At 41.8% G+C, this 25243-nt stretch overlaps 1 protein-coding gene across 1 annotated transcript in view; it reads right to left on the minus strand.

Moving 5' to 3' along the window:
- Window positions 1–24670, minus strand: part of GPM6A (glycoprotein M6A) — a 355114-nt gene extending 330444 nt beyond the window's left edge. The window contains exon 1 of the mRNA XM_023252303.2: window positions 24466–24670. Within this exon, the coding sequence (XP_023108071.1) occupies window positions 24466–24469 (4 nt within the window). The 5' untranslated portion in view covers window positions 24470–24670. The remainder of the gene's footprint in view (window positions 1–24465) is intronic.
- Between the last annotated feature and the right edge of the window lie 573 nt (window positions 24671–25243).

The following is a 25243-nucleotide window of genomic DNA, read 5'->3' on the forward strand; positions in this document are numbered from 1 at the left end:
GAATCTCCAGCACAATGAGGGAGGAGTAGTGAGTGCTGGGATGTCTGTATGGTTTCTAGTCTCAGGAGAAAAGTATTCAGCGTTCACCATTAAGTACAGATTTTTGTAAATGCCCATTATCAAGTTAAGGAGTTCACTTATATTCGTTTGTGAAGGAATTTTATCATGAATGGTAATAAGTTTGTCAAATGCTTTTGCTACGTCTACTGAGACGAGTAGACAGTATTTTCCTCCTTTGTTGTCCTGGTGAATTACACTGGTTAATTTTCAAATGTTAAACCAGCCTGGCTTTCCTAGTCTAACGCCTACGTGCTTTATTTTTCATGGTTTACCTATTTTATATATTGGATTCAATTTGCTAAAATTTCCTTGAGGATGTTTGCATCTATGTTCATGAGACTGATCTGTAGAGTTATTCAAGTCCTTGTCTGGTTTTGGCATCAAGGTAATAATGCTGGCTTCATAAAATAGACTGGGAAGTATTTCTTTCTATTCTTTTTTCTGGAAAGTTTAGTGACAGAATCACTATTATATTTTCCTTAAATGGTAGGTCAAATTTACCACTGAAGCCATTTGTGCCTGAAGTTTTCTTTGTTGCAAACTTTACAGCTACTAATTCAATTTATTTGATACGTATAGTATTACTCAGGTCATCTTTCTCAATCTCTCTCACACACACACATACGCACACAAATGCACACCCTTGATTTTTTCTGATTACCAGAGATTGGAACATTTCTTGACATATTCATGGGACATCTATAGTTTCTTCTACTGTGAAATTCTTGCCCTTTTATTTTGCTCATTCGTTTAGTATCATTTGTCCTATTCTTCTATTGAACGTTTGTTTATTTTTGAGAGACAGAGAGAGGCAACACATGAGCAGGGGAGGGACAGACAGAGAGGGAGACATGGAATCCAAAGCAGGCTCCAGGCTCCAAGCTGTCAGCACACAGCCTGTATCATTTGTCAATGATTTACAAAAGCTATTTAGGTTTTTTCAAAAATTAAGGTTTTAGGATGTGGCCTGTATTTTTTTAATATTTTTATTTCTTTCTAACGACACTTTAAATATTGGTATGGTCAAATTTGTCAGCCTTTTCTTTTATTAGTACTACTTTTCCTCTATTTTAAAAATCCGTCCCTATGCCATTATCACAAAGTAACTCTCCTATATTTGCCTTCATAATTTTAAGACTGTTTTTCACAATTAGATCCTTTTTAGATCCCTCTTATTAAATACATCTAGAATTTATTTTCCTGTGTGGAGTGAGGTAGGGGTATGTGTGAGGCACAAAAGTAACTTATTCATTTTCTATGTGCAAAACTGTTGCCCCAACACCATTAATTATATAGTCCTACACTTATTAGCAATCCCTCTCCTATTAAACAGAAATCTGCATCTGTTTTTGATATCCTTACTGGCTTCCATTCATCTCTCTGCTCATTTAGTGCTCAAACCAGAGTTATAATTACGAGAGTTTAAGAAATAAATCTAGGTATTTAGAAAGCCTGATTCACCTCTCCATTTTCCTTCTTTTTCAGAATTATGTCAATTTGTAGAAAATCACTTTTCCATACAGAGTCTTAAATTTTTTTTTAATGTTTATTTAGATTTCAGAGAGAAAGAGAGAAAGAGAGACAGTGTGTGGGCAGGGGAGGGGCAGAGAGAGAGGGAGACACAGAATCTGAAGCAGGCTCCAGGCTCTGAGCTGTCAGCACAGAGCCTGACACGGGGCTCGAACTCAAAAACTGCGAGATCATGACCTGAGCCGAAGTCGGACGCTCAACAGACTGAACCACCCAGGTGCCCCAGGCATGCTCTTTTCAATTTTTTTTTTTCATTGAAGTATATCTGACACAATGTTACATTAGATTCAGGTGTGCAACATAGTGATTCCACGAGTTTTTGTTATTCTACGCTCACCACAAAGGCAGCTACCATTAGTCACCATACAACACCACTACAGTACGTATAGGTATGCCGTTAATTATATATGTTGACCTTATTGCAGGCATCCTTTCTGGTCTTATTTGTAGAATCTCTCTAATCTCCTATATAAATAAGTGCATCATCTTGATTAATGAAAATTCACCCCTTCCTTTCCAATCTTTCCACTTGTAATTTATTTTCCTTTCCAGGTTGCACTCATTATGACATCTAAGACAGTGCTGACTAATAACCATAAGGGTTAGCATCCTTATCCTGTTGTTGACTTCATTGGAAATGCTTTTGGTATTTCACCATTAAATGTAATGTTACCTGTCAGCCTGTAGGATATAGATTAGTTTATAAATATTCTGCTTTATTCCTAATTTGGTTATAATTCTTACCATAAATCAACATTAAATTTTATTAAATAGGTATCTACTAAGATGATCCCGTAGTTTTTCTCCTTTAAATGTCAAAAATGAAATTTCAGATCTTTAACTACTCTTGCATTCCAATAAATTGCTGCTTGGACATAATTATTTTTAAGACACTTTTAGATTAGATCTTTTATATAGCCTTTTATTTGGTATTTTTACTTCCATTCTTCAAAATTATGTTTCTTATATTTTCTTGTTTATTATTTTTTTTAATGTTTATTTGAGAGAGAGAAAGAGACAGAGCATGAAAGGGGAGAGGCAGAGAGAGGGAGACACAGAACCCAAAGCAGGCTCCAGGGTCCCACCAGTCAGCACGGAGCCTGGTGTGGGACTCGACCCACGAACCACAAGATCATGACCTGAGCCGAAGCCAACAGGCAGATGCTCAACCCACTGAGCCTTCCAGGCACCCCTTTCTTATTTTTCCTCACCTCCCAGTTATCATATTGTCATCCCCAAGTGAAACTATCTCAATAAAATAAAAATCACTTAAAGTGACCTCAAGGAACAATCTAAATATCCGCATCCTGAATGCCTAGCAGTGGCTCCCCAGGCTTACTTAGTATTCTCCGTCAAGACCCCTAACCTGCCGCCTGTTTACCACTGCAGCCCTCCTGATCCATGCATACTTCCTACATGTCTACACTCCACTCAACTGAACGGCTTACAATTCATTGAACACCTCATGCTTTGTTTTCACCTCAATGCTTTATTCATACTACGTCCGTGGCTGGAACGCCTGTACACTGATCCATGCATCAGGCAAACTAGTTTCACGTTTTACGGCTCAACCTAAGACTACCTCTAGGAATCCAGTTTGCTGACATTTTAGGGGGAATTTTAACTACTCTCTTCTGTCCATACACCCCATCCAAACTTCCACTACAGCACCTGTTGTACCTAAAAACTCCTACTGTCTTATCACTCTGTCAGGTACCATATTTTATTCATTTTTGTCCTGGCAATTGCTAGCACGAAGTATGCTCTCTGGAAAATAACAAGTTTAAAAATTGCTTAGTGAATGAATTATGCAAACAGACTTCTCAAGTTCTGACTTTCAGGATGGCTCCCAAACACTTTTGAGCAGTGTCTTGCTCTTAATTCTAGCTTATTCTGAATAATGTTTTCTATCCAGAAAAGCCATAACTAATCAGTTTATTCCTGATAAAATACACACAGTGTGTACTGCTTTTGAAAAATAAGCATGTTGTTCGAAGTTTGTATTATACTCTCAAATCTAGAGTTTCCTTTATGTTAGATTTAAAAAGAAATTAAGACCAAAGATTTAATTAAACAAACTTACTTTCATAATCAGGTGTGTGTGTGTGTGTGTGTGTGTGTGTGTGTGTGTGTGTGTTGTGTATTTCAAGCACTATTTCTTGGTCACTCTGTTAAACTATTTTACATACACTCCCTCATTTGTTCATCTCAGCAAGTCCGGAAGGTACATATTATTGCGTCTAGAAATAACAAATAAAACAAAGGAACCAAAGGAGGGACGATAAGGAGTTAAAAACAGACTTTTCTGATTTTTTTTTTATGTTTATTTTTGAGAAAGAGAGAGAGGGTGCAAGCAAGAGAAGTGCACAGAGAGAGGGAGACACAAAATCTGAAGCAGGATCCAGGCTCCAAGATGTCAGCACAGAGCCCGACGCAGGGCTTGAACTCACAAACTGTAAGATCATGACCTGAGCAGAAGTCAGACGCTTAACCAATTGAACCACCTAAGTGCCCCAAAAACAGACTTTTCTAAATAAAAAAAAAATGCAGTGAAAATGCCATGAATTCTTCAGGCTGATTTGTTCAAGTTTGCTTAGAAATTCATGAACTGAAGAATATAAAATTCTGTTGAAGTCAATTTATAAAGTAAAATTATATACTCTTTTTCCACCATTAACCTGTCTGGGAGAAGTCTAAAGTTTATAATTCGATGTCTCAAAAGGGCCTTTACTTAGGGACAGATTACGACTACAGTTAAACCTTGAACAACACACTTTGAACTGCTCAGAGCCATTTATATATGTATTTTCCCCCAATACAACACAGTACTATAAATGTACTTTCTCTTCCTTATGATTTTCCTAATAACAGTTTCTTTTCTCTAGCTTACTTTATTGTAAGAACATAGTATTAATACATATAACGTACAAAATACGTGTTAGTTGACTGTTTATTGGTAAGGCTTCCAGTCAACAGAAGGCAATTAGTAGTTAAGTTTTTAGGGAGTCAAAAGTTATACGTGGATTTTCAACTGCATGGGATTGGGGTCCAGGGTCCCTAATCCCCATGTAGCCCAAGGGTCAACTGTATTTGTGATTTGTAAAAAGAGAAAAAAATAATTTTCTCTTCCTATTATACATAGTAGAAAAATTTAATACAAAAAAATTAAATTACCTTACCAAATCTACCTTTCTCTAGAAAAATGAAATAACTACAGTTCTTCTCAAGACAACACCATTGACTACAAAACGTCCTGAGTCTTTGTTGGAAATAAAACTTGAGTATTTGTTGCCATTATAGCAAATTCAATGCACTTCTCCTTGTTATTGCCGGGTATGTTTAGCTTAGTAACCTAAGCAATGGCACCCAACAACTTGGCAATTAATCATCTTAAAATTAAAAGATTAAGTCCATTGAAAGGCTAATTATGAAAACTGGAAGAAAAATAAAGGAAGGAGTGCAAATAATTTCTAGCTTAGTTCAGAAATGGACATTAGAAAAAGAATGCTTGATTAACTCTATGAAGTTGTTCTCCTATAAAAGAACGTATTCATTTTCCTGAGGAGATCACACTTTTTTTTGTAGTTACAAATTCAAAGACTAAAAAGCTTAATTGAGATGCCAAGAAGAGAGTAAGGAGGGCCTGTCGCTATGACTTCAGCACCCAGCAGGCAGGTGATCACCATCCACTACAATCACTGTGAAGGAAATGGCTATTTTCGTCCTCAGCTTAACTTCTAAAGACGCAGTGATCAAAACTGAAATTTAACCTAGCAGCTGTCATGGCTCTAAAGACACATGACAAAAGGTTTGGCAAGTGTTAATACGAGGAGCAAAACAACCAACGAAGCAGCCAGATTTCTCAAACTTTTAGGACAGTAAAGTACAGCAAACCAGCCAAGAGCCTAACAGCCTAAGACTCTACCCAATGTACCGTGATGGCTCATTGCTCTGATTTGTCGTCAATGATCAAAGACTAGATTTTTTCATTCTAAACAGCCAATAAATAAACAGTGAGCTACAGCCACTGGGATAGAAAAAGAAAGCCATTGACAAAGGAAACAGAAGGACTCTGCTTGAGGAGAGCAAGCAGCTACTTGAACCTCACTTCTGTAGTCTGTACAGAAATGGGAAGACTAGAGTCCTGCCCACCAGTCCCACTTGGCAGCTGAGGGCGGGGGCACATTTGCACCTAGAAATTCACCGGCATGTAGGACCACATCTTAATTTAAGAAAGCTTCAATGGAGAATGAAAAAAAAAAAAAAAACCACAGTCACAGATACCCTATTAAGTTTTTTACAACTCACCTATACAGAATGCTTTGTTTTAATTATGTAGTATTTTATTTACGTTGTTTTGAGTCATTCTTTTACACAGAAGTTGGGAGAGAACTGAATGAGTCTTTCAACCACAAGGATAAGAGTTTTTTCGAACATTCATCATTTTAAACTTTAACAGCCAAGAAAAAGCAAGAAAGAGGGAAAAACAGGATAGAAAAAAAAAAAAAGGAAATGGAAGAGAGCCCCAGAATTAGGGAGACTGAAGATGAAAACGTGAAATTTAAGATGATAAGAAAAAGGAAACTTTGTTCTTTGTCCTTTATTTCAATTAAACCATACATATTAAGTCTTAAAAATAGGGGGGAAAAAGAGAAAAGTTCACAATTCTACATAAAGTGATATTTTCAAAACTGTTGATATCCTGTCATTACTAACACATAACCATATCACATCTCTGGTTTCTAAACTTTCAAACTGTTAGAGGTGCTGGCTAGCTCAGTGGGTCGAGCATGTGACTCTTGATTTCAGATTTGTAAATTCAAACCCGACGCTGGGCATAGAGATTACCTAAAAATAAAATCTCAGAAAATAAAAAAAATACAAAACGAATAAAGTGTCAATTAAAAAACTTTTAATTTAGTTTGATCATTACAACAGCCCATTAACTTATAATCTATAATTCGTTACGTTAAATTATTTCATTTCTAATTAAGTCGATGTCCTTAGATCTTTGGGTCAAATTTTATAAATTTGGATATATCATGGCACTCAATCAGAAATTGGACCCTAAAAGCTTGCTTGAAGGTTTTATTTACAACGAGAGCAAAGCCAACTGCATAATCTTAGTAAAATACTCTCTCATCTGAAAAGTTTATCATCTTGCACAGTTTCTAGGGACCAGCACCAGCGGTAGCAGGAAGTAACAAAACCTCACTCTGGACAGGAAGATCAACAAAGCAGTCCTGAATCACTGGGTTGATAGAAGTCATTCCAGACCATCCTCTTATTTAATAACAAGGGAATTGATAAAGTTTAATCAACTGGCAACTGCCTGCATGGTGAATTTTTTCAGTCTGTCTGTGCTTGTCTCTGATGACTGCCTTCTCTCCCTTCTCTCTTCGTCCAATATCTACTTCTTGTGGTTGGCATTCTGACAGATAAAAAGATAGCTTTTCTTCTCATTATCTCTCGTAGTTCCTTCCTTTCTGTAACAAGTCTGCTGCACTCTCCTATCACTCCCTGTCTGAAATGCTACAATTGCATGATCATGTAATAGAACCATTTTCTGGATCCTTGTATCAAGCCTTCATCCCATCCAGGTTGCAATAATCTAGACTCACTGGGACAAAGGGCTAAGGGCATCAAAAATAATTGCAAGAGTGGTTGGAACACTGGTCCATGACCGAACGGAAAGGAAGCAATGATAGGCTGGCACAGAAAGAAAGCAAATGGGACAAGGCTCTAAGGGCTGGATGAGGGCGATGAGAAGGGTATAGTTAGGGTACCGGAGGGAGAGAGCAGAAGGACAAGATGCAGGTGGAACCCCAACCTTGCTCACCCCAGGGCACCATTCACGCTGTGTTCATCATGACCAGAACGCCTTCCATTGGGCCATGACCCCATATCCCACCCCTTATCCCACCTCTACCTCCCTCATCCTCTGCTCCTGCTCCTGGGCTATGCCCACACGACTACCACCCCTACTGTGTGACAATGCCACAGCCCATCCAGCTCCTCTTTAGGGTTCCTCATTTGGAAAACTTGCTGTGATGGCTGGGGCCTCCACTGGTCTATTCCATTCTTGACCAGCGGTTGCAGCAATCCTTAGAATGCTAAAATCTAGATCTCCATTATCTAATCTTGCAAAATTCTCAAATAGTTGTCTGTGTGCACGTTTTGTATCTCTAATTAAGATGGAAGTCCTTTTGGACCAAAAATGAGAATTACTCTACATCCTTCACTATGTCAGTGTGTGCAGAACAAGGGTGAGCATGTGGCAGACTCTTGTGAAATATGTGTTCACTCACATGAATATTACACCAAATTTAAGAGGCTGCTTTTTGGGGAGAGGTACTCTTAAGTTAGTTTCTTATTTTCATAAACTGCTCGCCTTTATTGCGTTTACTCAATAAACAGAACTGTACATATTTCACGCTTACAACACGATGATACACGTATACGTTGTGAAATACCACAATTCAGTTAATTAACACATCCATCACCTCACATAGTCGCTATTTATTTATTTAAAGACAGAGCATGCAGGAAGTGCAGAGAGATGGGGAGAGGGAGAGAGAGAGCGAGAGAGACAGTCCCAAGCAGTCTCCAAGCCGTCAGTCAGGAGCCCACGCAGGGCTCGAACTCCCGAACTAGGCGATCAGGACCTGAGTCGGAAGCTGAACCGCCTGAGCTAGCCAAGTGCCCCACCTTTGTTTTTTTAACAGACGGAATGCTTAACATCTACTTCCTTAGCAAGTTTTCAGTACATAACCCAGAGCACTCTTTACCATAGAAGAAATGGTGGCCCCAGGCACAATCATTGCACCACAACAGTGACTTTAATACGTGGTAAGTTCAGTGCCATCATTGGTTATTTTCAATTTTTTTAAACTCTTTTGAGTGGAGCATCACTTTACCTCTCAGTTTACGTAAACCACGTACTATCATGTTCCGTAAAGGGACGACCACTGAGGTAACGGCTGCGAAATGAATGGAACTAATTAATAACACTGTTGTTGTTTTTTTTCCTAGTGATCTCTACTTCATTTATACGTAAGGAACAAACTCCTTACAAATTGTGCGCCTATATTAATAGCTGCTCTGGTCTTTTCCTAGAGGCTTGTCACTCTGAATTGACTGTCTCATGTATAATTAACAAAACTGTATCCTTCTTTGTAAATCTTTTCTTAGAGGGAAAACACCATGTAAAACAGTGACAATGATGGATAACCTTGTCACACGTGTCTCCTGTATCTGGTACCTCCTTGTGAATTTTTGTCTATTTTGAACTATTTAGGAGACAAGTTGCAACAGGAATGCAAGAGACTCCCTTTGTATCCAATATTCATGATCTGTGCTTCAAGTCCGAAGCCTACAGTTGACTTATCTGACACCACAGGTGAGTTGTCTCAATGATAGAAAATGTCTACTACAGTCAATATATGACTGTGCTCGGTCTTCAGAATTTTTTCTACAAGTCCATTTCAACACCCATCCTGTACATGCTTGTTTTCGTTTAGTAAAAGAAACAGCAAACACAAAATACTCCACCCAGAAAGAATAAGCCAGCAGTGAGTTATATTTTATTTTTGTATTTTATTTTACATTTTCAGATATTATCTCTTTCTCTATGCCTTGATATTTTTGTCTAGAAAAATGTCTGGGATTTATACACTAGAATCTAAGCATGGCTGTGTGTGTGTGTGTGTGTGTGTGTGTGTGTATATATATATATATATATATATATATATTTTTTTTTTTTTTTTTTAACCTCCACAGAACACTGCCAAGGGTTAAGACACCATTTCTGGGACTTGCAAAATGAGTCCTTTTTCACTGTCCCAACCTCACGGAACACTGTCTTTAACTCACACAAAAATTAAACAAATTTTTAAAAATGCAGAAAACAAGAACCCCCCACATACACACACAGACACACATGCAGCAATATACTTCAAAAGTTTAGGATGCTACCAGCATAAGAAATATAAACCTACAGGGGCGCCTGGGTGGCTCAGTCGGTTGAGCGTCTGACTTCGGCTCAGGTCATGATCTTGCGGCTTGTGGGTTCAAGCCCTGCATCAGGCTCTGTGCTGACAGCTCAGAGCCTGGAGCCTGCTTCGGATTCTGGGTCTCCTTCTCTCCCTCTGCCCCTCCCCTGCTTATGCTGTCTCTGTCTCTCAAAAATAAATGATAAAAAAAATTTTTTTTAAATATAAACCTACATGTTGAAATATATCAGCTAGTTCCCTCACTTAAGAGCAACATATTATTACAATTATAATTACTATATAATAGAACAATAATATGTAGTATAGCATACAGCTATAATTACTATATAATATTCAATAATATATATGAATATTATAATTTGTAATTATAGTTATTACATATTAATAATGTATATAAGTAATAATAGATAAAGACTTATAAATGAGTAACAGAGCTGAAAGAAGCCTGAGATAATTCCTGGACATGTGAGAGTTTGGAGTTTTGTGTCAGTTGTTTCTTTATCTTCATTTGACTAGTACAAAAAACTATATCGAAGGCTGTAAACAAGGAAAAATCTCAAAATCTTCTAGTTGAAGTCTTCAAAGTCTTCTCTGTTAGAAAGTCTGGGTTGAAACCACAAAGAAGTTACTAAGAAGGACAGGTTTGTTTGCAGTTGAGCCACTCACTGCTATGCAACCATCCGCTTTAGTAATCTGATGAGGATGTGGGCACCAGTGTCTTGTCTCTATTTATTTTCTTGTTTGTTGATTAGCTTATAGGCATTTATTTTTATTTTATTTTATTTTTTTATCCCCACACACAGCATGGAGCACAAATTCACAATGTCGAGATCCAGAGTCGCACGCTCTACTGACTGAGCCAGCCGGGCCCCCCTAGCTCATAGGCATTCAGAGCTGCATGGAATTTTATAGGCGACTGAACCCAAGTTTTCATCTACACCTGAGGGGAAAAGGGACCACAGATCAAGAACAAGTGAGCTTGGACAAGAACCACTTTCTCCTGATTTCTGACCTGAAAATATTTAGCCACAATATGCTTTATCTTTGATTCATTTAACTGTTTGAATATAGACCATATATTTACCTACATACTCTCAGTACTAAAGGTATGAATATCTTGTATAAATGAAATACAAGAAAAATGAACACAATATGCTTGTCAAAACCAACAAGTTACATCTTTACTGAACATATTATTAGACAATTTAAAACAATCAGGAAGCATATTCTTTGACAATTTAAAACAATCAGGAAGCATATTCTTTCATTAAAAAAAAAAAAATCCTCAGGGCTAGCATTACTTTGATTCCAAAACCAGACGAAAGATCCTACCACAAAGCAGAACCACAGACCAACTTCCCTGACGAAGATAGATGCAAAATTCTTAACAGACACTAGCCAATCGGATCCAACAATACGTCGAAAGAATTATTCACCACAATCGAGTGGGATTTACTCCTGGGATGCAGGGCTGGTTCAGTACCCACAAATCAATCAACGTGATACATCACATTAATAAAAGAAAGGATTAGAACTACATGATCCTGGGGCGCCTGGGTGGCTCAGTCAATTGGGCGTCCAACTTTGGCCCAGGTCATGATCTCACAGTTGGCGGGTTTGAGCCCCATGTCAGGCTCTGTGCTGACAGCCTGGAGTCTGCTTCAAATTCTGTCTTCTCCTGACTGCCCCTTCCATGCTCATGCTCTGTCTTGCTGCCTCTCAATAATAAATAGACATTTAAAAAAAAATTTCATGATCCTTTTAATAGATGCTGAAAAAGCATTTGACAAAATACAGCATCCTCTCTGGATAAAAACCCTCAAAAAAGGGGCACCTGGGTGGCGCAGTCGGTTAAGCGTCCGACTTCAGCCAGGTCACGATCTCGCGCTCCGTGAGTTCGAGCCCCGCATCAGGCTCTGGGCTGATGGCTCGGAGCCTGGAGCCTGTTTCCGATTCTGTGTCTCCCTCTCTCTCTGCCCCTCCCCTGTTCATGCTCTGTCTCTCTCTGTCCAAAAATAAATAAACGTTGAAAAAAAAATTAAAAAAAAACCCTCAAAAAAGTAGGGATAGAAGGATCATACCCAAGATAATAAAGGCCATATATGAAAGACCCAACAACATCTTTAATGGGTGAAAACTGAGAGTTTTCTCCCTAAGGTCAGTAACACAACAAGAATGCCCACTCTCACCACTGCTGTTAAACATAGTGTTGGAAGTCCCAGCCTCAGCAATCAAAAGGAAATAAAATGCATCCAAATCAGCAAGAGGAAGTCAAACTTTCCCTCTTCACAGATGACCTGATACTCTATGTGGAGAACCCAAAAGACTCCCACCAAAAAACTGATCCATGAATTCAGCAAAGTCATAGGATTACAAAATAAATGTACAGAAATCGGCTGCATTTCTAAACACCAATAATGAAGTAGCAGAAAGAGAAATCAAGGAATTGATCCCATTTACAACTGCACCAAAAAGCATAAAATACCTAGAAATAAACTTAACCAAAGAGGTGAAAAATCTATACACTGAAAACTATAGAAACCTTATGAAAGATACTGAAGAAAATGCAAAAAAAAAAAAAAAAAAGAAAAGAAAAAATACTCTATGCTCATGGGTTGGAAGAACAAATATTGTTAAAACGTCAATACTACCCAACACAATCTACATATTCCATGCAATCCCTATCAAAATAACACCAGCATTCTTCACAGAGCTAGAACAAACAATCCTATAAAATTTGTATGGAACCACAAAAGACCCCGAATAGCCAAAGCAATCTTGAAAAAGAAAACCAAAGCTGGAGGCATCACAATCCCGGACTTCAAGCTATATTACAAAGCTGTAATCATCAAGACAGTATGGTACTGGCACAAAAACAGACACTCAGATCAGTGGAACAGAATACAGAATCCAGAAACTGACCCACAAACATATGGGCAACTAACTTTGACAAAGCAGGAAAGAATATCCAATGGAATAAAGACAGTCTCTTCAGCAAACGGTGCTGGGAACACTGGATAGCGACATGCAGAAGAGTGAGCCTGGACCACTGTCTTACACCATAGACAAAAAGAAACTCAAAATGGATGAAAGACCTAAATGTAAGGCAGGAAGACATCAAAATCCTAGAGGAGAAAATCGGTAACAACCTCTTTGACCTCACCTGCAGCATCTTCTTACTACACATGTCTCCAGAGGCAAGGGAAACAAAAGCAAAAATGAACTATTGGGACCTTATCAAGATGAGAAGCTCCTGTACAGCAAAGGAAACAATCAGCAAAACTAAAAGGCAACTGACAGAACGGGAGAAGATATTTGCAAATGACATATCAGATAAAGGGTTAGTATCCAAAATCAATAGAGAACTTATCAAACTCAACACCTGAAATCAAATAATCCAGTGAAGAAATGGGAAAATGACACAAATGGACACTTTTCCAAAGAAGACATCCAGATAGCTAACAGACACATGAAAAAATGCTCAACAACACTCCTTACCCCTGTCAGAATGGCCAACATTAACAACTCAGGCAACAACAGATGTTGGCAAGGATGCGGAGAAAGAGGATCTCTTGTGCACTGCTGGTGGGAATGCAAACTGGTATGGCCACTCTGGAAAACAGTAAGGAGGCCCTCAAAACATTAAAAATAGAACTACCCTACGACCCAGCAATTACGCTACTAGGTATTTATCCAAAGGATACAAAAATGCTGATTGAAAAGGACACATGCACCCCAACGTTTATAGCAGCGCTAGAACAATAGCCAAAGTATGGAAAGAGCCCAAATGTCCATAGACTGATGAATGGATAAAGAAGATATGTTGTAATATCCAATGGAATATTACTCAGCGAGCAGAAAGAATGAAATCCTGCATTTGCAACAACAAGGATAGAACTAGAGTGTATTATGCTGAGCGAAATAAGTCAGGCAAAGAAAGACAAGTATCATATGATTTCACTCACATGTGGAATTTAAGACACAAAACAGATGAACATGAGGGAAGCAAAAATAATGTAAAAACAGAGAGGGAGACAAACCATAAGAAACTCTTAAATACAGAGAACAAACTCAGGGTGGCTGGTGGGGGGAAGGGCTAAAGGGGTGAGGAGCATTAAGGAGGACACTGGCTGGGAGGAGGACTGGGTGCTCCATGTAAGTGATGAATCACTAAGTTCTACTCCTGAAAAAATATATATATTTTGATTTAAAAAATGAGTAAATAAAAATCCCTGGGGTGCCTGGATGGCTCAGTCAATTGAGCACCCAATTTTGGCTTAGGTCATGATCTCCGGGTTCATGAGTTTGAGCCCCACATCTGGCTGTCTGCTGTCAGCACAGAGCCCCCTTCAGATCCTCTGCCCCCTCTCTCTCTCTGTCTCTCCCCCCACTCACACTCTCTCTCAAATATAAATAAAAACATTTTTAAAAAATTAAAAAATTTAAAAACCCTCAAATGCCATCAAACATTTTATAGAAAAAAATAGGATTTTTTTTCTTTAAAACTATGTTTAAACCTGGTGGCTCAGTCGGTTACGTGTTCAACTTCGGCTCAGGTCACAATCTCAACGGGTTCGTGCATTCAAGCCCCACGTCAGGTTCTGTGCTGACAGCTCAGAGTCTGGAGCCTGCTTTGGATTCTGTGTCTCCCTCTCTCTCTGCCCCTCCCCCGCTCACATGCTTTCTCTCTCTCTCAAAAGTAAATAAACATTAAAAAATTTTTTAACTATAAGTAATATAAAATAAGTTCATATTCTTAATTGTTTTATAATCCATTGCTCAGAGGTTCTGTCATTCCATGGCATTTCGGTCTATTCCCCTCTTTCTCAAAACAAGAAGCAATTCTTCTGGCTCTTTCCTACCTCATAAAACTCTTCACTTAACCTTGGATCCATTAAAAGTTTTTTCTGTCCTTCTTTCTCCCTTCCCTCTCCCCTTGTCCCTTACCCCCTCTTCTCGCCTTCCTCCCTCCTGCCTCCCTCCCCTTCCTTCCTTCCTTTCTCCTTCCTTCCTTGTTCTGTTTTGTTTTTGGTCCTTGAAACCTGCTCCATGAGAGCAGGCTTGTATCTTCACCTCTTAACTAAAAACACTAATTTCAACAGGCTTCTATCAATGAAAAAGCCATTAAAGCAAAAGAAATGGCATTCCTGAGTTCCTTCTATTCTACTGAACACTGCGGATTATTTCTCAAAACACTGTTCTCCTTTGACTCTCCCGACATTATGTTAACTCTGTTTCATCTGCTTTGCAGCAGATTCTTCTAGATCTCTGTTGCCTTAATGTTTTTCATCTTATCTAAGGGACGTTGGTCAGTGCTGAATCCCTTCCACGACTGCATCCTTAACTCTGTTCTGGACAGATGTGGACTCATTCCACACCTTTGCCTTCTTTCCCATCTCCTGCCATGATGAATTCTAAATACATTTTTACATAAAGAGGAATCACGTTTTGCATTTCTGTAACTTTCTACTAAGGCGGCAAGGTCGGCAACATTAGACAAACAGATTAATGGGAAGAATGTTCGTTGGTTTCTATGCCAATAATCTGGAAGCCACTGCCTTCAGAGTCTGGACATGACGTCAAATACTGGGGAAGCAAACACACATTCACACATTCAATAACTGCCATGACAGATGGAGAGAGAAGACATTGGGAGCAGACAGAAAGGCTGACTTTCATCAGATGCAGCATTTACTAAACTCCAGGCATGTGGACACCATGTTCATGGTTCCTACCATGTTGCCCAGCAATGTGTAAAAATGTAATGAATCACTGAGCACTTACTATACTCAAGATTCTTGTCAAATACCTTCTTTTTTTTTTTTTAATTTTTTTTTCAACGTTTATTTATTTTGGGGACAGAGAGAGACAGAGCATGAACGGGGGAGGGGCAGAGAGAGAGGGAGACACAGAATCGGAAACAGGCTCCAGGCTCTGAGCCATCAGCCCAGAGCCCGACGCGGGGCTCGAACTCACGGACCGTGAGATCGTGACCTGGCTGAAGTCGGACGCTTAACCGGCTGCGCCACCCAGGCACCCCAAATACCTTCTTTTTTTACACAAACATCCTTGTAAGATAGATATTGATGGTATCACTCCCACAGGCCCAGAAGGTTAAGTGACAGAAGGGCCCAAGTTCCACGGCTTCCATGAATTAGGTTAAGAATTTATTGAAATACTTGTTTTAACTACTTCAGCAGCACCAAGCTGCCTCCAGGTTATATGGTTTATCCCTATTAGTATCATCATTACTCTCATTTACTTCATGGGTTTTTTTTAACTTTATTTATTTTTGAGAGAGAGAGCAGGAGAGAGGCAGAGAAAGAGGGAGAGAGAGAATCGCAAGGCTCAGCCCTGACAGCACGGAGCCCGACGTGGGGCTCAAACTCACGAGATCATGACCTGAGCCAAAACCAAGAATCAGATGCTTAATCAAGTGAGTCAACCAGGCACCCCTACTTCCTGTTTTAAAATACAATTTTCATTGTTAGTAAAATATATTGTCAATAAAACTTTCAATTTCTACCATAAATAAATAATCAGTATTGCTTATCTAAAAAAAAAAAAAAAAAAAAAAAACAGTTTTTACCAAACGTTCGAAGTCTACAGCCTGCCCTCTCTTTATTATAAGAGGAAATATCTGAACTATCATTGGTACTTTTTAATTATTTGGCCATTTTTTACCTTGAGCATCACTTTACCTCTCAGTTGATGTAAACCAGAATGCACTTATCATGTGATATAAGGGAGATCTGTTAAGGTAATTCCTGCGAAATGCATAAAACTAACAGCACTAAATTAGGAGTCAGTCTTGATTTAATCAAAAGAGTTGAAAAAAAATGAGATGAGAATAACTTTATCACTAAAATTCTATTTTGTTTAATGCCGTGACCACCTACAATAAGGTCATACCCATCTGAAATGGAAAGACAGTACATCACAGTGTTTGGGAGCACAGACCGCCTGAGTACAAATCCCCTCTCTGCTGCCTGCTACTTCGTTACTTTGGACAAATTATTTAAACCTCCGTGTAAAAATGAAAAAGGCAATAATAATTAACACAACTGTTACGAAGATTGATCACTAAGTACTCAAAGACACTTAAAACATGGAAGTTAAAGGCCAATAATATAACCATGTTTTAGATGACTGGGGTTACCAAATGTTTTATCTCTTCATGAATCAACGCTGTAAGAGCTCCACATATATAACACCACTGCCTTCCTTTTTAAACAAAGCATATTTATTGCTTAAAAAACAAATGTTGGGGCGCCTGGGTGGCTCAGTCGGTTGAGCGTCTGACTTCGGCTCAGGTCACGATCTCACGGTTTGTGAGTTTGAGCCCCGGGTCGGGCTCTGTGCTGACAGCTCAAGAGCCTGGAGCCTGCTTCGGATTCTTTGTCTCCCTCTCTCTCTGCCCCTCCCCTGCGCATGCTCTGTCTCTGTCTCAAAAAAATAAATAAAAATATTTTTAAAAAGTTTTTTAAAAAGTTTAAAACAGTGCATGGCACATATGCAATATTGTGCTTGTTAAACACATAAAATAACAACACTTGGCACCTCACTAGTATGCACCCCGTGCTTCGGAAAACCCCAAGCCGGGCACATCTTGGACAGTCTTCATGCAGGGAACACATTTAAGTTGTGCTAACGAAAGTAAGCCAGGCAATAAAGTTTTACATTTCCACAGAGAAACAGAAAGGGCCTGGCAAAGAGCGAAACCAGGCATGATCACATAGTGGAGGGTATGAAAAAGCTACGGTGAGTGGACGGAATCAGTGTGGTCAGAGGGAAAACGTAGGAGAGAGAACAGCAGGAAACACAGTGGTGAGGATAAAAGGCGGGGTTAGAGCCGTGCTTGAATGGAGTGTGGTGACCATCGTAGGGGACGAGGAGTGGGGATGGAAGAGGCTGGCACCTCCCGCAGAAAAGACCATCAGAGCGGAGGCAGGAGGGGGAGCCGCTGAGTCCAAGCAAACTGGACGACACGTGACAAGCCAGGGGGGACGGTAAGAGACGCTAGGGGCCAGGTGTAGTCCAGAGTCATCGACAAACGAAAAGAGGGGATAAGAGAGAACCAGATCCGGGGAGGATAAATTCATTCCGTCTGGAACATACTGCGGTTAGGGGAATAGAGGCATGGCCGGGTGGACGTAGGGGGGCAGCTGGGTCCGGCGACAGCGATTCGGGTGTTATGTACACGTAAATTCTTGAAGCCATAACGCTGGAAATCATAAGCCGTCTTCAGGGGGAGGGTTTCAGTCATCTCTGGAGAGCATCACCCACAATAAGGCTAAGGAATGGCTGGGGCAGAAGGGACAGACAGGAAGTGTAGAGACCTAACAAGCTGAACGGAGAAAAGAAACAGAAACGTCACATCACTCCCAAAATGTAGCTCTTGGTAACACTTTCTAGAGCAGGAACCGGATTAGAATAAAATGTAATGTGTCGGAGATACGGGTAAAGGAATAAGGTTGTAACGGTAGCTCCGCTGACCTGAGGAAGGAGAGAAGGCGGGCGTTCTGGAAGAGTTACTTCTCAAAGCAGGCGCCAGGCTTCCCGCCTCAAAACGGGCGAGGCTGCGTGTTAAAAGTGCAAGCCCGCTTCTCAGGCCCAGACCTTCTCCACCTGAACCCCGGCAGCGGGACCCAGGAATTAGTACTTAACATATTCCCTCAGTTATTCTAATGGAACAAGAAAATTAGAAGTCGTAGCACGAGAAATTTTACAGCAGCAGCAAGAGATACTTCTTCTGCTATTATGCAGTTTGGGTGGTTGCGACACGTTATGCGGGACGTGTCGTGAGCGACTGTTCCGACAGGTGATCTTGACAAAGTAAAGACGAATTTAAGTACACATCATATTACCTCATGCGTTATTCCCACTATCCTGGTTATGTAGGTCAAGCCTTTATTTCTCGGTGAGACGAGGCTGTGTCTGTGTGTCATGTGCACCAAGTATACGGCTTCACAGTATCTACCCTTGTCCCTCGTCAAATAACTGAAAATAGAATGAGCCTAGATCAGCCAAGTTGAAAGGCAGAACCTAACTCTTTTTTAAGGCCGCTAGTAAGTTTCCGCCTGAAACTAATGCCCTCCTTGAGTTTGAACCCATTTCTTTCACCCTAATTCTTATGTTTCAATTGTCTAGGAAAAAGACCAATTTTTTTTTTTTGTATCGGAAATAACAACTCTGATCCGACCCTTTCCAGTTAAAAGTGATAAAATGAGGGGCGCCTGGGTGGCTCAGTCGGTTAAGCATCCGACTCGGTTTCAACTCAGGTCATGATCTCCTCAGTGGAGCAACTGAGGCCCTCATCAGGCTCTGTGATGACAGATTCTTGGGATTCTCTCTCTCCTTCAATAAATAAACTTTTAAAAAAAAAATAATAAAATGAGAATTTAAAGTTCTGTTACATTGAATGTTACATGTTTAATTTAGAAACATATGTTCCAAAAATCAGAATATTTAAGCCCATACTTATTTTTAGTCAACACCCTACCAATTCACATTACGTGTTTTGTATAATTAATATGTTTGTGAAAACTGAAGCAAGCTTCTGACCAGTTTTGCCACAAAGCATTTAGTTCATTATGATGAGAGGATATTCAATAAAGGATTTATTTGACCTACATTCTACTGTATGACAAAAGCTTGATTCTAAGTTAAATAAAGAGCATCTCACAATCGCTTCAGAAGTTCCCCCATTTAAATTAAAATAAGAAAGACAAGCTGATCTTATTTGAAATTATTTTGAGTAGAGCTTTATCCCAGCATCCTCCTAACACATTTGCACCCAGGCATGAATTTCCACACTCAACCGTTCTGCTGTGAAATTTTAGCGGGACTGCCTAGATTTCTTCGTATTTCTAATTAAAGATGCAGTCTTTTATCCTATATGTTTCAGAAAACGTACATCAAATTTTCCCTGGCAAACCTGAGGATGTCTCTACGGCAAAGCACACTTATAAGGCATCTCTTGTAGAAATGAGACCAAGTAGTAGTTGGCTACTGCGATTCTTTTTCTCTCCTTGGAGACTACGTTGCTCCTTAAATCACAAGGAGGGATCCAGTGCCCCTCCCCTTGAATATGTCGCCCATAATGACTTTCCTGACCAACAGAAGGCAGCAGAAATAATGCTCTGAGACACAGGACGTTCTAGGTCATAACAATCCCCGTAGCTTCTGCCTGGGTTTCTTGGAACCCTTGCACCAAGACGCTGCCTCTAGGAATCAAGCTGCCATTTTGTGAAAAGCCCAAGTCCCTTGGAAGCAGCCCCAACTGACATCTCAGCCAACAGCCAGTTGTCAGCTCTGCTATGTGAGACCTACCTGAGACAACCAGCCCAGCCAAGTCTTCTGATGCCTGAATCCCCAGCAGATACTGGACTGCAAAGGCACCAGATTTCAAACAAGACCTGCTCAGGAGACAGCCCACAGAACCCACAGAGATTAATGATAAACTGTCATTTTAACTCACCAGTTTTGGGGATACTTGTTATGCAGCAAAGATAACCGGAACATTAGTTTATCTTTTTCTGTTCAGGCTCAGACTCTCAGGCTTTTATAAATTTTCCAGGGAGAATAACATACTAGAGGCCAAATGACCCTTAAAAGTTTTACCTAGTAGCCTAGAATCATTAAAATGTTCTTAATTTGCTTAATGAAAATAGCTCAACTCTATCTTCTTTGCGTGTTTTTTTCCCTCTGTTACCAAATCAAGATCTGAGCTACATAAATTTATACCAAGTATCCCCCAATGCCCTTGGGGAAAACAGAAACCCCAAGATTTAAATGACTCACCCAAAGACATAAAAAATTATCTTATTTGTCCTGCTTCAAATCCAGGCTCTTTATGCCCTGCTCATAACTGCCTGTAGGGGGTCATATTTTTCCTAAAACTAGTATGAGTTCAAAACAATACGATGTCTCATTATTCCTTGCCTAAATTTGCAAATAATTTTACAGATCCTTAACCAAGTCCATGTTTACCGAAACTGAACGAGAGCAAAATATTTCCTCCCGAGATTCTTCTCATCAAAATTTACAGACTCCTGGATCTAAAGCTGCATATTAAAGATGGAACATTTCATTGTTCTAATTTTAGGGCATTTAGTCCCTTTTATGTGGTGTATGTTCCTTTCTTTTCCTACCCCTCAACCAGCACACCTTATATTCTCACTTTCGATGCATGGGTTTAACTCTTACTAGAGGTTAGCAACCCTCAGATCTTTATTTCCCTTCTTGCTCCCGTGCTCTGCTAAGTTCTCATTATGCATTTCCAACATACTAAACACTTGTGTTTAGATGTCTAGCTATCACCTCTTAATTAACATTCCAAAAATGAAATTAATTTTCTGTCCAAAGCATCCGGAAAATAAAGCATCTGGTTAATCCTTTAAACATTCTCAAGGGACCCACTATTTCCCCAATTTTCAAGGTTTCCAATCTCCAGAGAGAGATGATTCACTTTCCTTGCTGTTACTCAATTGCCTATTTTTACAGCTTTCTCATTAGAGGTATCTTTCACCTATCTTTTTTTCCCCATTTCCACTGTTAACCACTCTTCCTCTATGACTGGTCTAGATACATGGCCTATCATTTCAGGATTACTTTGACAACTAAGTCTATCTTCTGGGTCTACTCTCTCCAAATTATCCTTTGTCTTAAACAACACCAATCAATTCATCTCCTTTAAGCACTGATTTCATTGTAATTCTTCTGTGCTCAAAAACCTTCCATGACTCCCTATTTCCTCTGGTATAAATTCTAAATTCCTCTGGTTACTTTTGAAGGCTCTCCAAAATGAAGTCCATCCTGTCAACTCAGCTCCATGTCTTACTGTTCCCCAAAACTGATTTCCTTCCTGCTTTGAGAAGGGGCCCATTGTCTACCTACAACACCTCTTCCCTTACCAAACCCTTTCACATGGCCCAAATCAGCTCCAATACCACACCCCCCCCCCGTGCAGCTTCCCACAGTAACCTGTGGAATGAAATAACGCCCAACGTCATTTTTTAAATAAATAAAACAGTAGGTGATGTGGTTAGAAGAGAAATTAAAAATATTCCTGACCCGTGTCACACTGGAGCCTGAAACTCTACCACTAGAGAGATGAGAGAACAAAGTTAGCCTTGCAGCTAAAATGCAAATACTCTTGGCCAAAAGTTAGCCCTGCATTGTTTTCGTATCAAACACCTCATCATATCCTTTCTGTAGGGGAACATTTGAGGGCAGAGGGGAAAACTTGTTGCATAACTAGACAAGCTGAAGCCATTGCTGAGGAAAGAAAATAAAGAAGGAAGCAAGAGGTGCCAAAATGTCAATTTGCCTACTTTGCAAATAACCTTCCTTTTTTTTTTTTTGAAAATTAGCCTTGTGCATTATAGATATAACTATAAATTATTCAGAGTATTTGATTAACCAATTATTCTCATTCTTCTCCCCAACTAGAGTATGGATTTCTTCTCCTGAGTCAAACAAGAACTGATTGCTATATTCACTCCCATAGCACCATCTTCCTTTCTATAAATGATAAATTTCGGTTGTCATGACACCAGAGAAGGGTGGATTCAGCTTGCTGGCACAGCCAGGCATTCTGCTACCCTGCTTTTCCCCCTTCATCCTGGCAATGTGGACTCCAGTGCCCTCACCCCCTGCTACCACAAACAAAAGAAACTCTGACTGATGTTCTGTGTTTTTCGCAAGTAAGAGAGGAGAAAGATGACCTCAAGTGACCAAGTGTTTTCTCTGGAGTTTCTGTACATATTTCCCCTCTTCGGTCTCTCACCGACCCCCATCTGCTTGGTGGCTCTTCCTATCTCTGGACTGCGTGTCTGGGTCATTGTCCTGAGTCCTGGCATCTTGATCTCACTCCCCATTGCTACATACCTGTTCTTTCTCTACTCCCTGACTCCTGGGTTCTCACTTGCTTCCTCGACCCACTCTCCCTCACTGGCCATCTGACATCAACAGGAATTTCTCGTGACCACAATTTCAGTAAGAAAAATGTAATGGTAGAAGGAGGTGGAGACAAATTTTAGGCATCTGTCAGATTCCAGATAGGAAAGAGAACTCATAAGGGTTAGAGACCAAGCTCAGGATCAGCCTAAGGGCTCAGGTGTTAGCTTTAACTCCTTTCCACGATAACACCTTCCCATATGTGGGATCAAGCCTAATTTATCCAAGGGCATTGAAGCAAACTCCAGGACCAACTGTGTTCATTATAGTATGCAAACAGTAGAGAAACAATTAGCTTCAAAATCAAGAGCACCTTATCCTTGGGTAGGCAGCCCACTCAAGCTTAAGGTTACACGGCAAACAAGTTCATTCCTTCTAGAGAACATTCTAGAGAATGTTGGTTACAAACAGCATCTTAGTGCTTTCAGTAGGGTAAATGAGTAAATTACACTAAGTCAATTACTTTGGCTTTCCATTTTTGAGAGCTTTTCTCCTCCGCGGTTATTCTAACAAGAGTTTATATTTCTATGCACAATGAAAGACAGGAAGGAAGACCAAGCCTTAAATACTTTCTGCCCCACTTGGGAAAGTGTTTTATCTTTCCTTCTTAACTTGGAAATAGTCCTTCAATTTCAGAAAGCTTTTAAAGCCAGTCCATTCTGGAGATCATTTGCAACACTGCTTTATTTTTCAAAGGCCCTGAAAATGGGTCTTTCTAAGACTTCCGGGTCAAGCGAGAAGAGACTGTGAATGTCTTGACCACAATTAACATTCACAGGCAAAACTGTCCTCAGCTTTCTCTTTTTTCCTTTCTCCTGAATTGGCCAGCGTCTATAAACTGCACCGATTAGCAGTCAAAGCATCCCCTAACCCTTGAGCCTGTGGGAACTTAGGAATTTCAACCCGAGCACGTCTATCCCAAAGCCTCCTTTACTCTGGGGGGTGGGAAAAAAAAATCCTTTACAACAAAGGACAAGGGAGAGGCTGGGGGAGGGGCGCGCACTGGACTTGGACGAGAAGAAACGAGCGTGCTGGCGTTGACCAGTAACCCCGAGTGCCGGCGGGTCGCTAATCAGTAACCCGGAGAAGCCGCACGGCCCGACGCTGGGCGCCCCGAGCCCAGCACACCGCAGCCGGGAGGCTCCTCCTCCCCGGCCCCTCCCTCGCACCTCGGAGAACTCTCCCCGTGGAACCAACCTCCTCGCGCCGGGTCTGCAAGGCCTGTGTCGCACCGGGCTCTCGCAACCCCTCCACCCCACCCGACCGCATTCCTGGGGCCGGTCCAAGCCGCCGCCGCGGCCGCCAAACTCTGGAGGAGTGGACCCCGTCCAGGGACTCGAGCGGAGCGGAGCTGCGCGCAGTGCACAGCCCGGCCACCCGAGCGGGTCTGGACGCCCCCTCGACCACGCCGTCTGCCCCGCTGGGGTGGAGGGGAGAGTCCGCCTTCAGCCTCGGCCGCAGACCTTTTTGTGCAAGGCCGGCGCTCAGCTGAGAGGGGACCCGAAGGTGTCCCCGACCTCGCCCCGCGCCGGCGGCGCCCGGACGGGAACCCGAGCGAAGGGAAGTTGTGCGAAGTTTCCGTTTCTCGCGCCCCGACTCCACTGGCTCCCCGAAGGGCAGGCGGCAGCGCGGGGACACGTGCGCACGTCAGTCCCCCCCGAACCCCGGCTCCCCCGGCCGCCCTCCTCCGCGGCGTCCCCGGGCTGCGGTCCCCGCGCGCTCGCCACCTCCGCGCCCCCCACCCCCACCCCACCGGGTGCCACCGCGCCCCCACCGCCCCGCGCCCGGGGGGGGGGGGGCAAGTCCCGAGACAGACGCGGAGGCCGACCCCACACCTACTCTCCCCGCGGTGCCACCCCGCCCCCGAGGCCCCGCGCTGGGGCGCCCCCGCCCGCGCACTCACCCATGGCCCGACGTCCAGCTGCCCCGCGGCCCCGGACCAACGTCCCCAGACGAGCGCGAGCCACCAAGTTCTTCTGGCCGCTCCTCAGCTCCCGGCGCCGCGGCGAGTGGCGGCCTCCCCCCTCCGGGCCGAGCGGCTCTCGGGGCTCCCGGCACCTCGGAGGACGCGCAGACCCCTCCCGCTCCCCACCTGCCTCCTCGGGCTAATGGCTACTGCCCGGCCCTTCGCGCGCGCTCTCCTCCCCGCGCCCCCCACCCCGCCCCCTTTCGCTCCGCAGCCAGCCACGTGCAGACGCCTCCCCCCAAATGGGAACTACACACCACAGACACACGCATTGTCTCCCACCCCACCCCACCCCCAACCCGGGCAAGGACCCTCTGGCCAAAATAATCACCCCTAACGTGCAGGCTACGAAGAGATCATTCCAGAAGAGACAGATGGGTTACGATGATTTCGCATTCCCTAAGATCTTAAGTATGCCATTTTTCCCTTGATAACGATATTACTGAAGACGAGGAAGAGAGAAATTCCCCCTTTTAATTTATATTAGGTCTCTCTTCCTTCTTCTGTGCTATATATGTTGGTTTCTGTAACCTGGCAAGGCTCCAAAGACCTAAAAGCCAGTCCCCTACCCCCTCCCCTCCCCCCCCCCCCCCCCACACCATAATATGCAGAAGTCACCTGGAAAATAAATGACTCAATCCAAGAGGGAGCTGACGCTGCAGAAACAGCCCTGGGCTTATCAGCCTGGAGGAATGGATTGTGATTCTGGCTCTAC

The sequence above is a fragment of the Felis catus genome, chromosome B1 (assembly GCF_018350175.1).
Source record: "Felis catus isolate Fca126 chromosome B1, F.catus_Fca126_mat1.0, whole genome shotgun sequence".
Lineage (NCBI taxonomy): Eukaryota > Metazoa > Chordata > Mammalia > Carnivora > Felidae > Felis > Felis catus.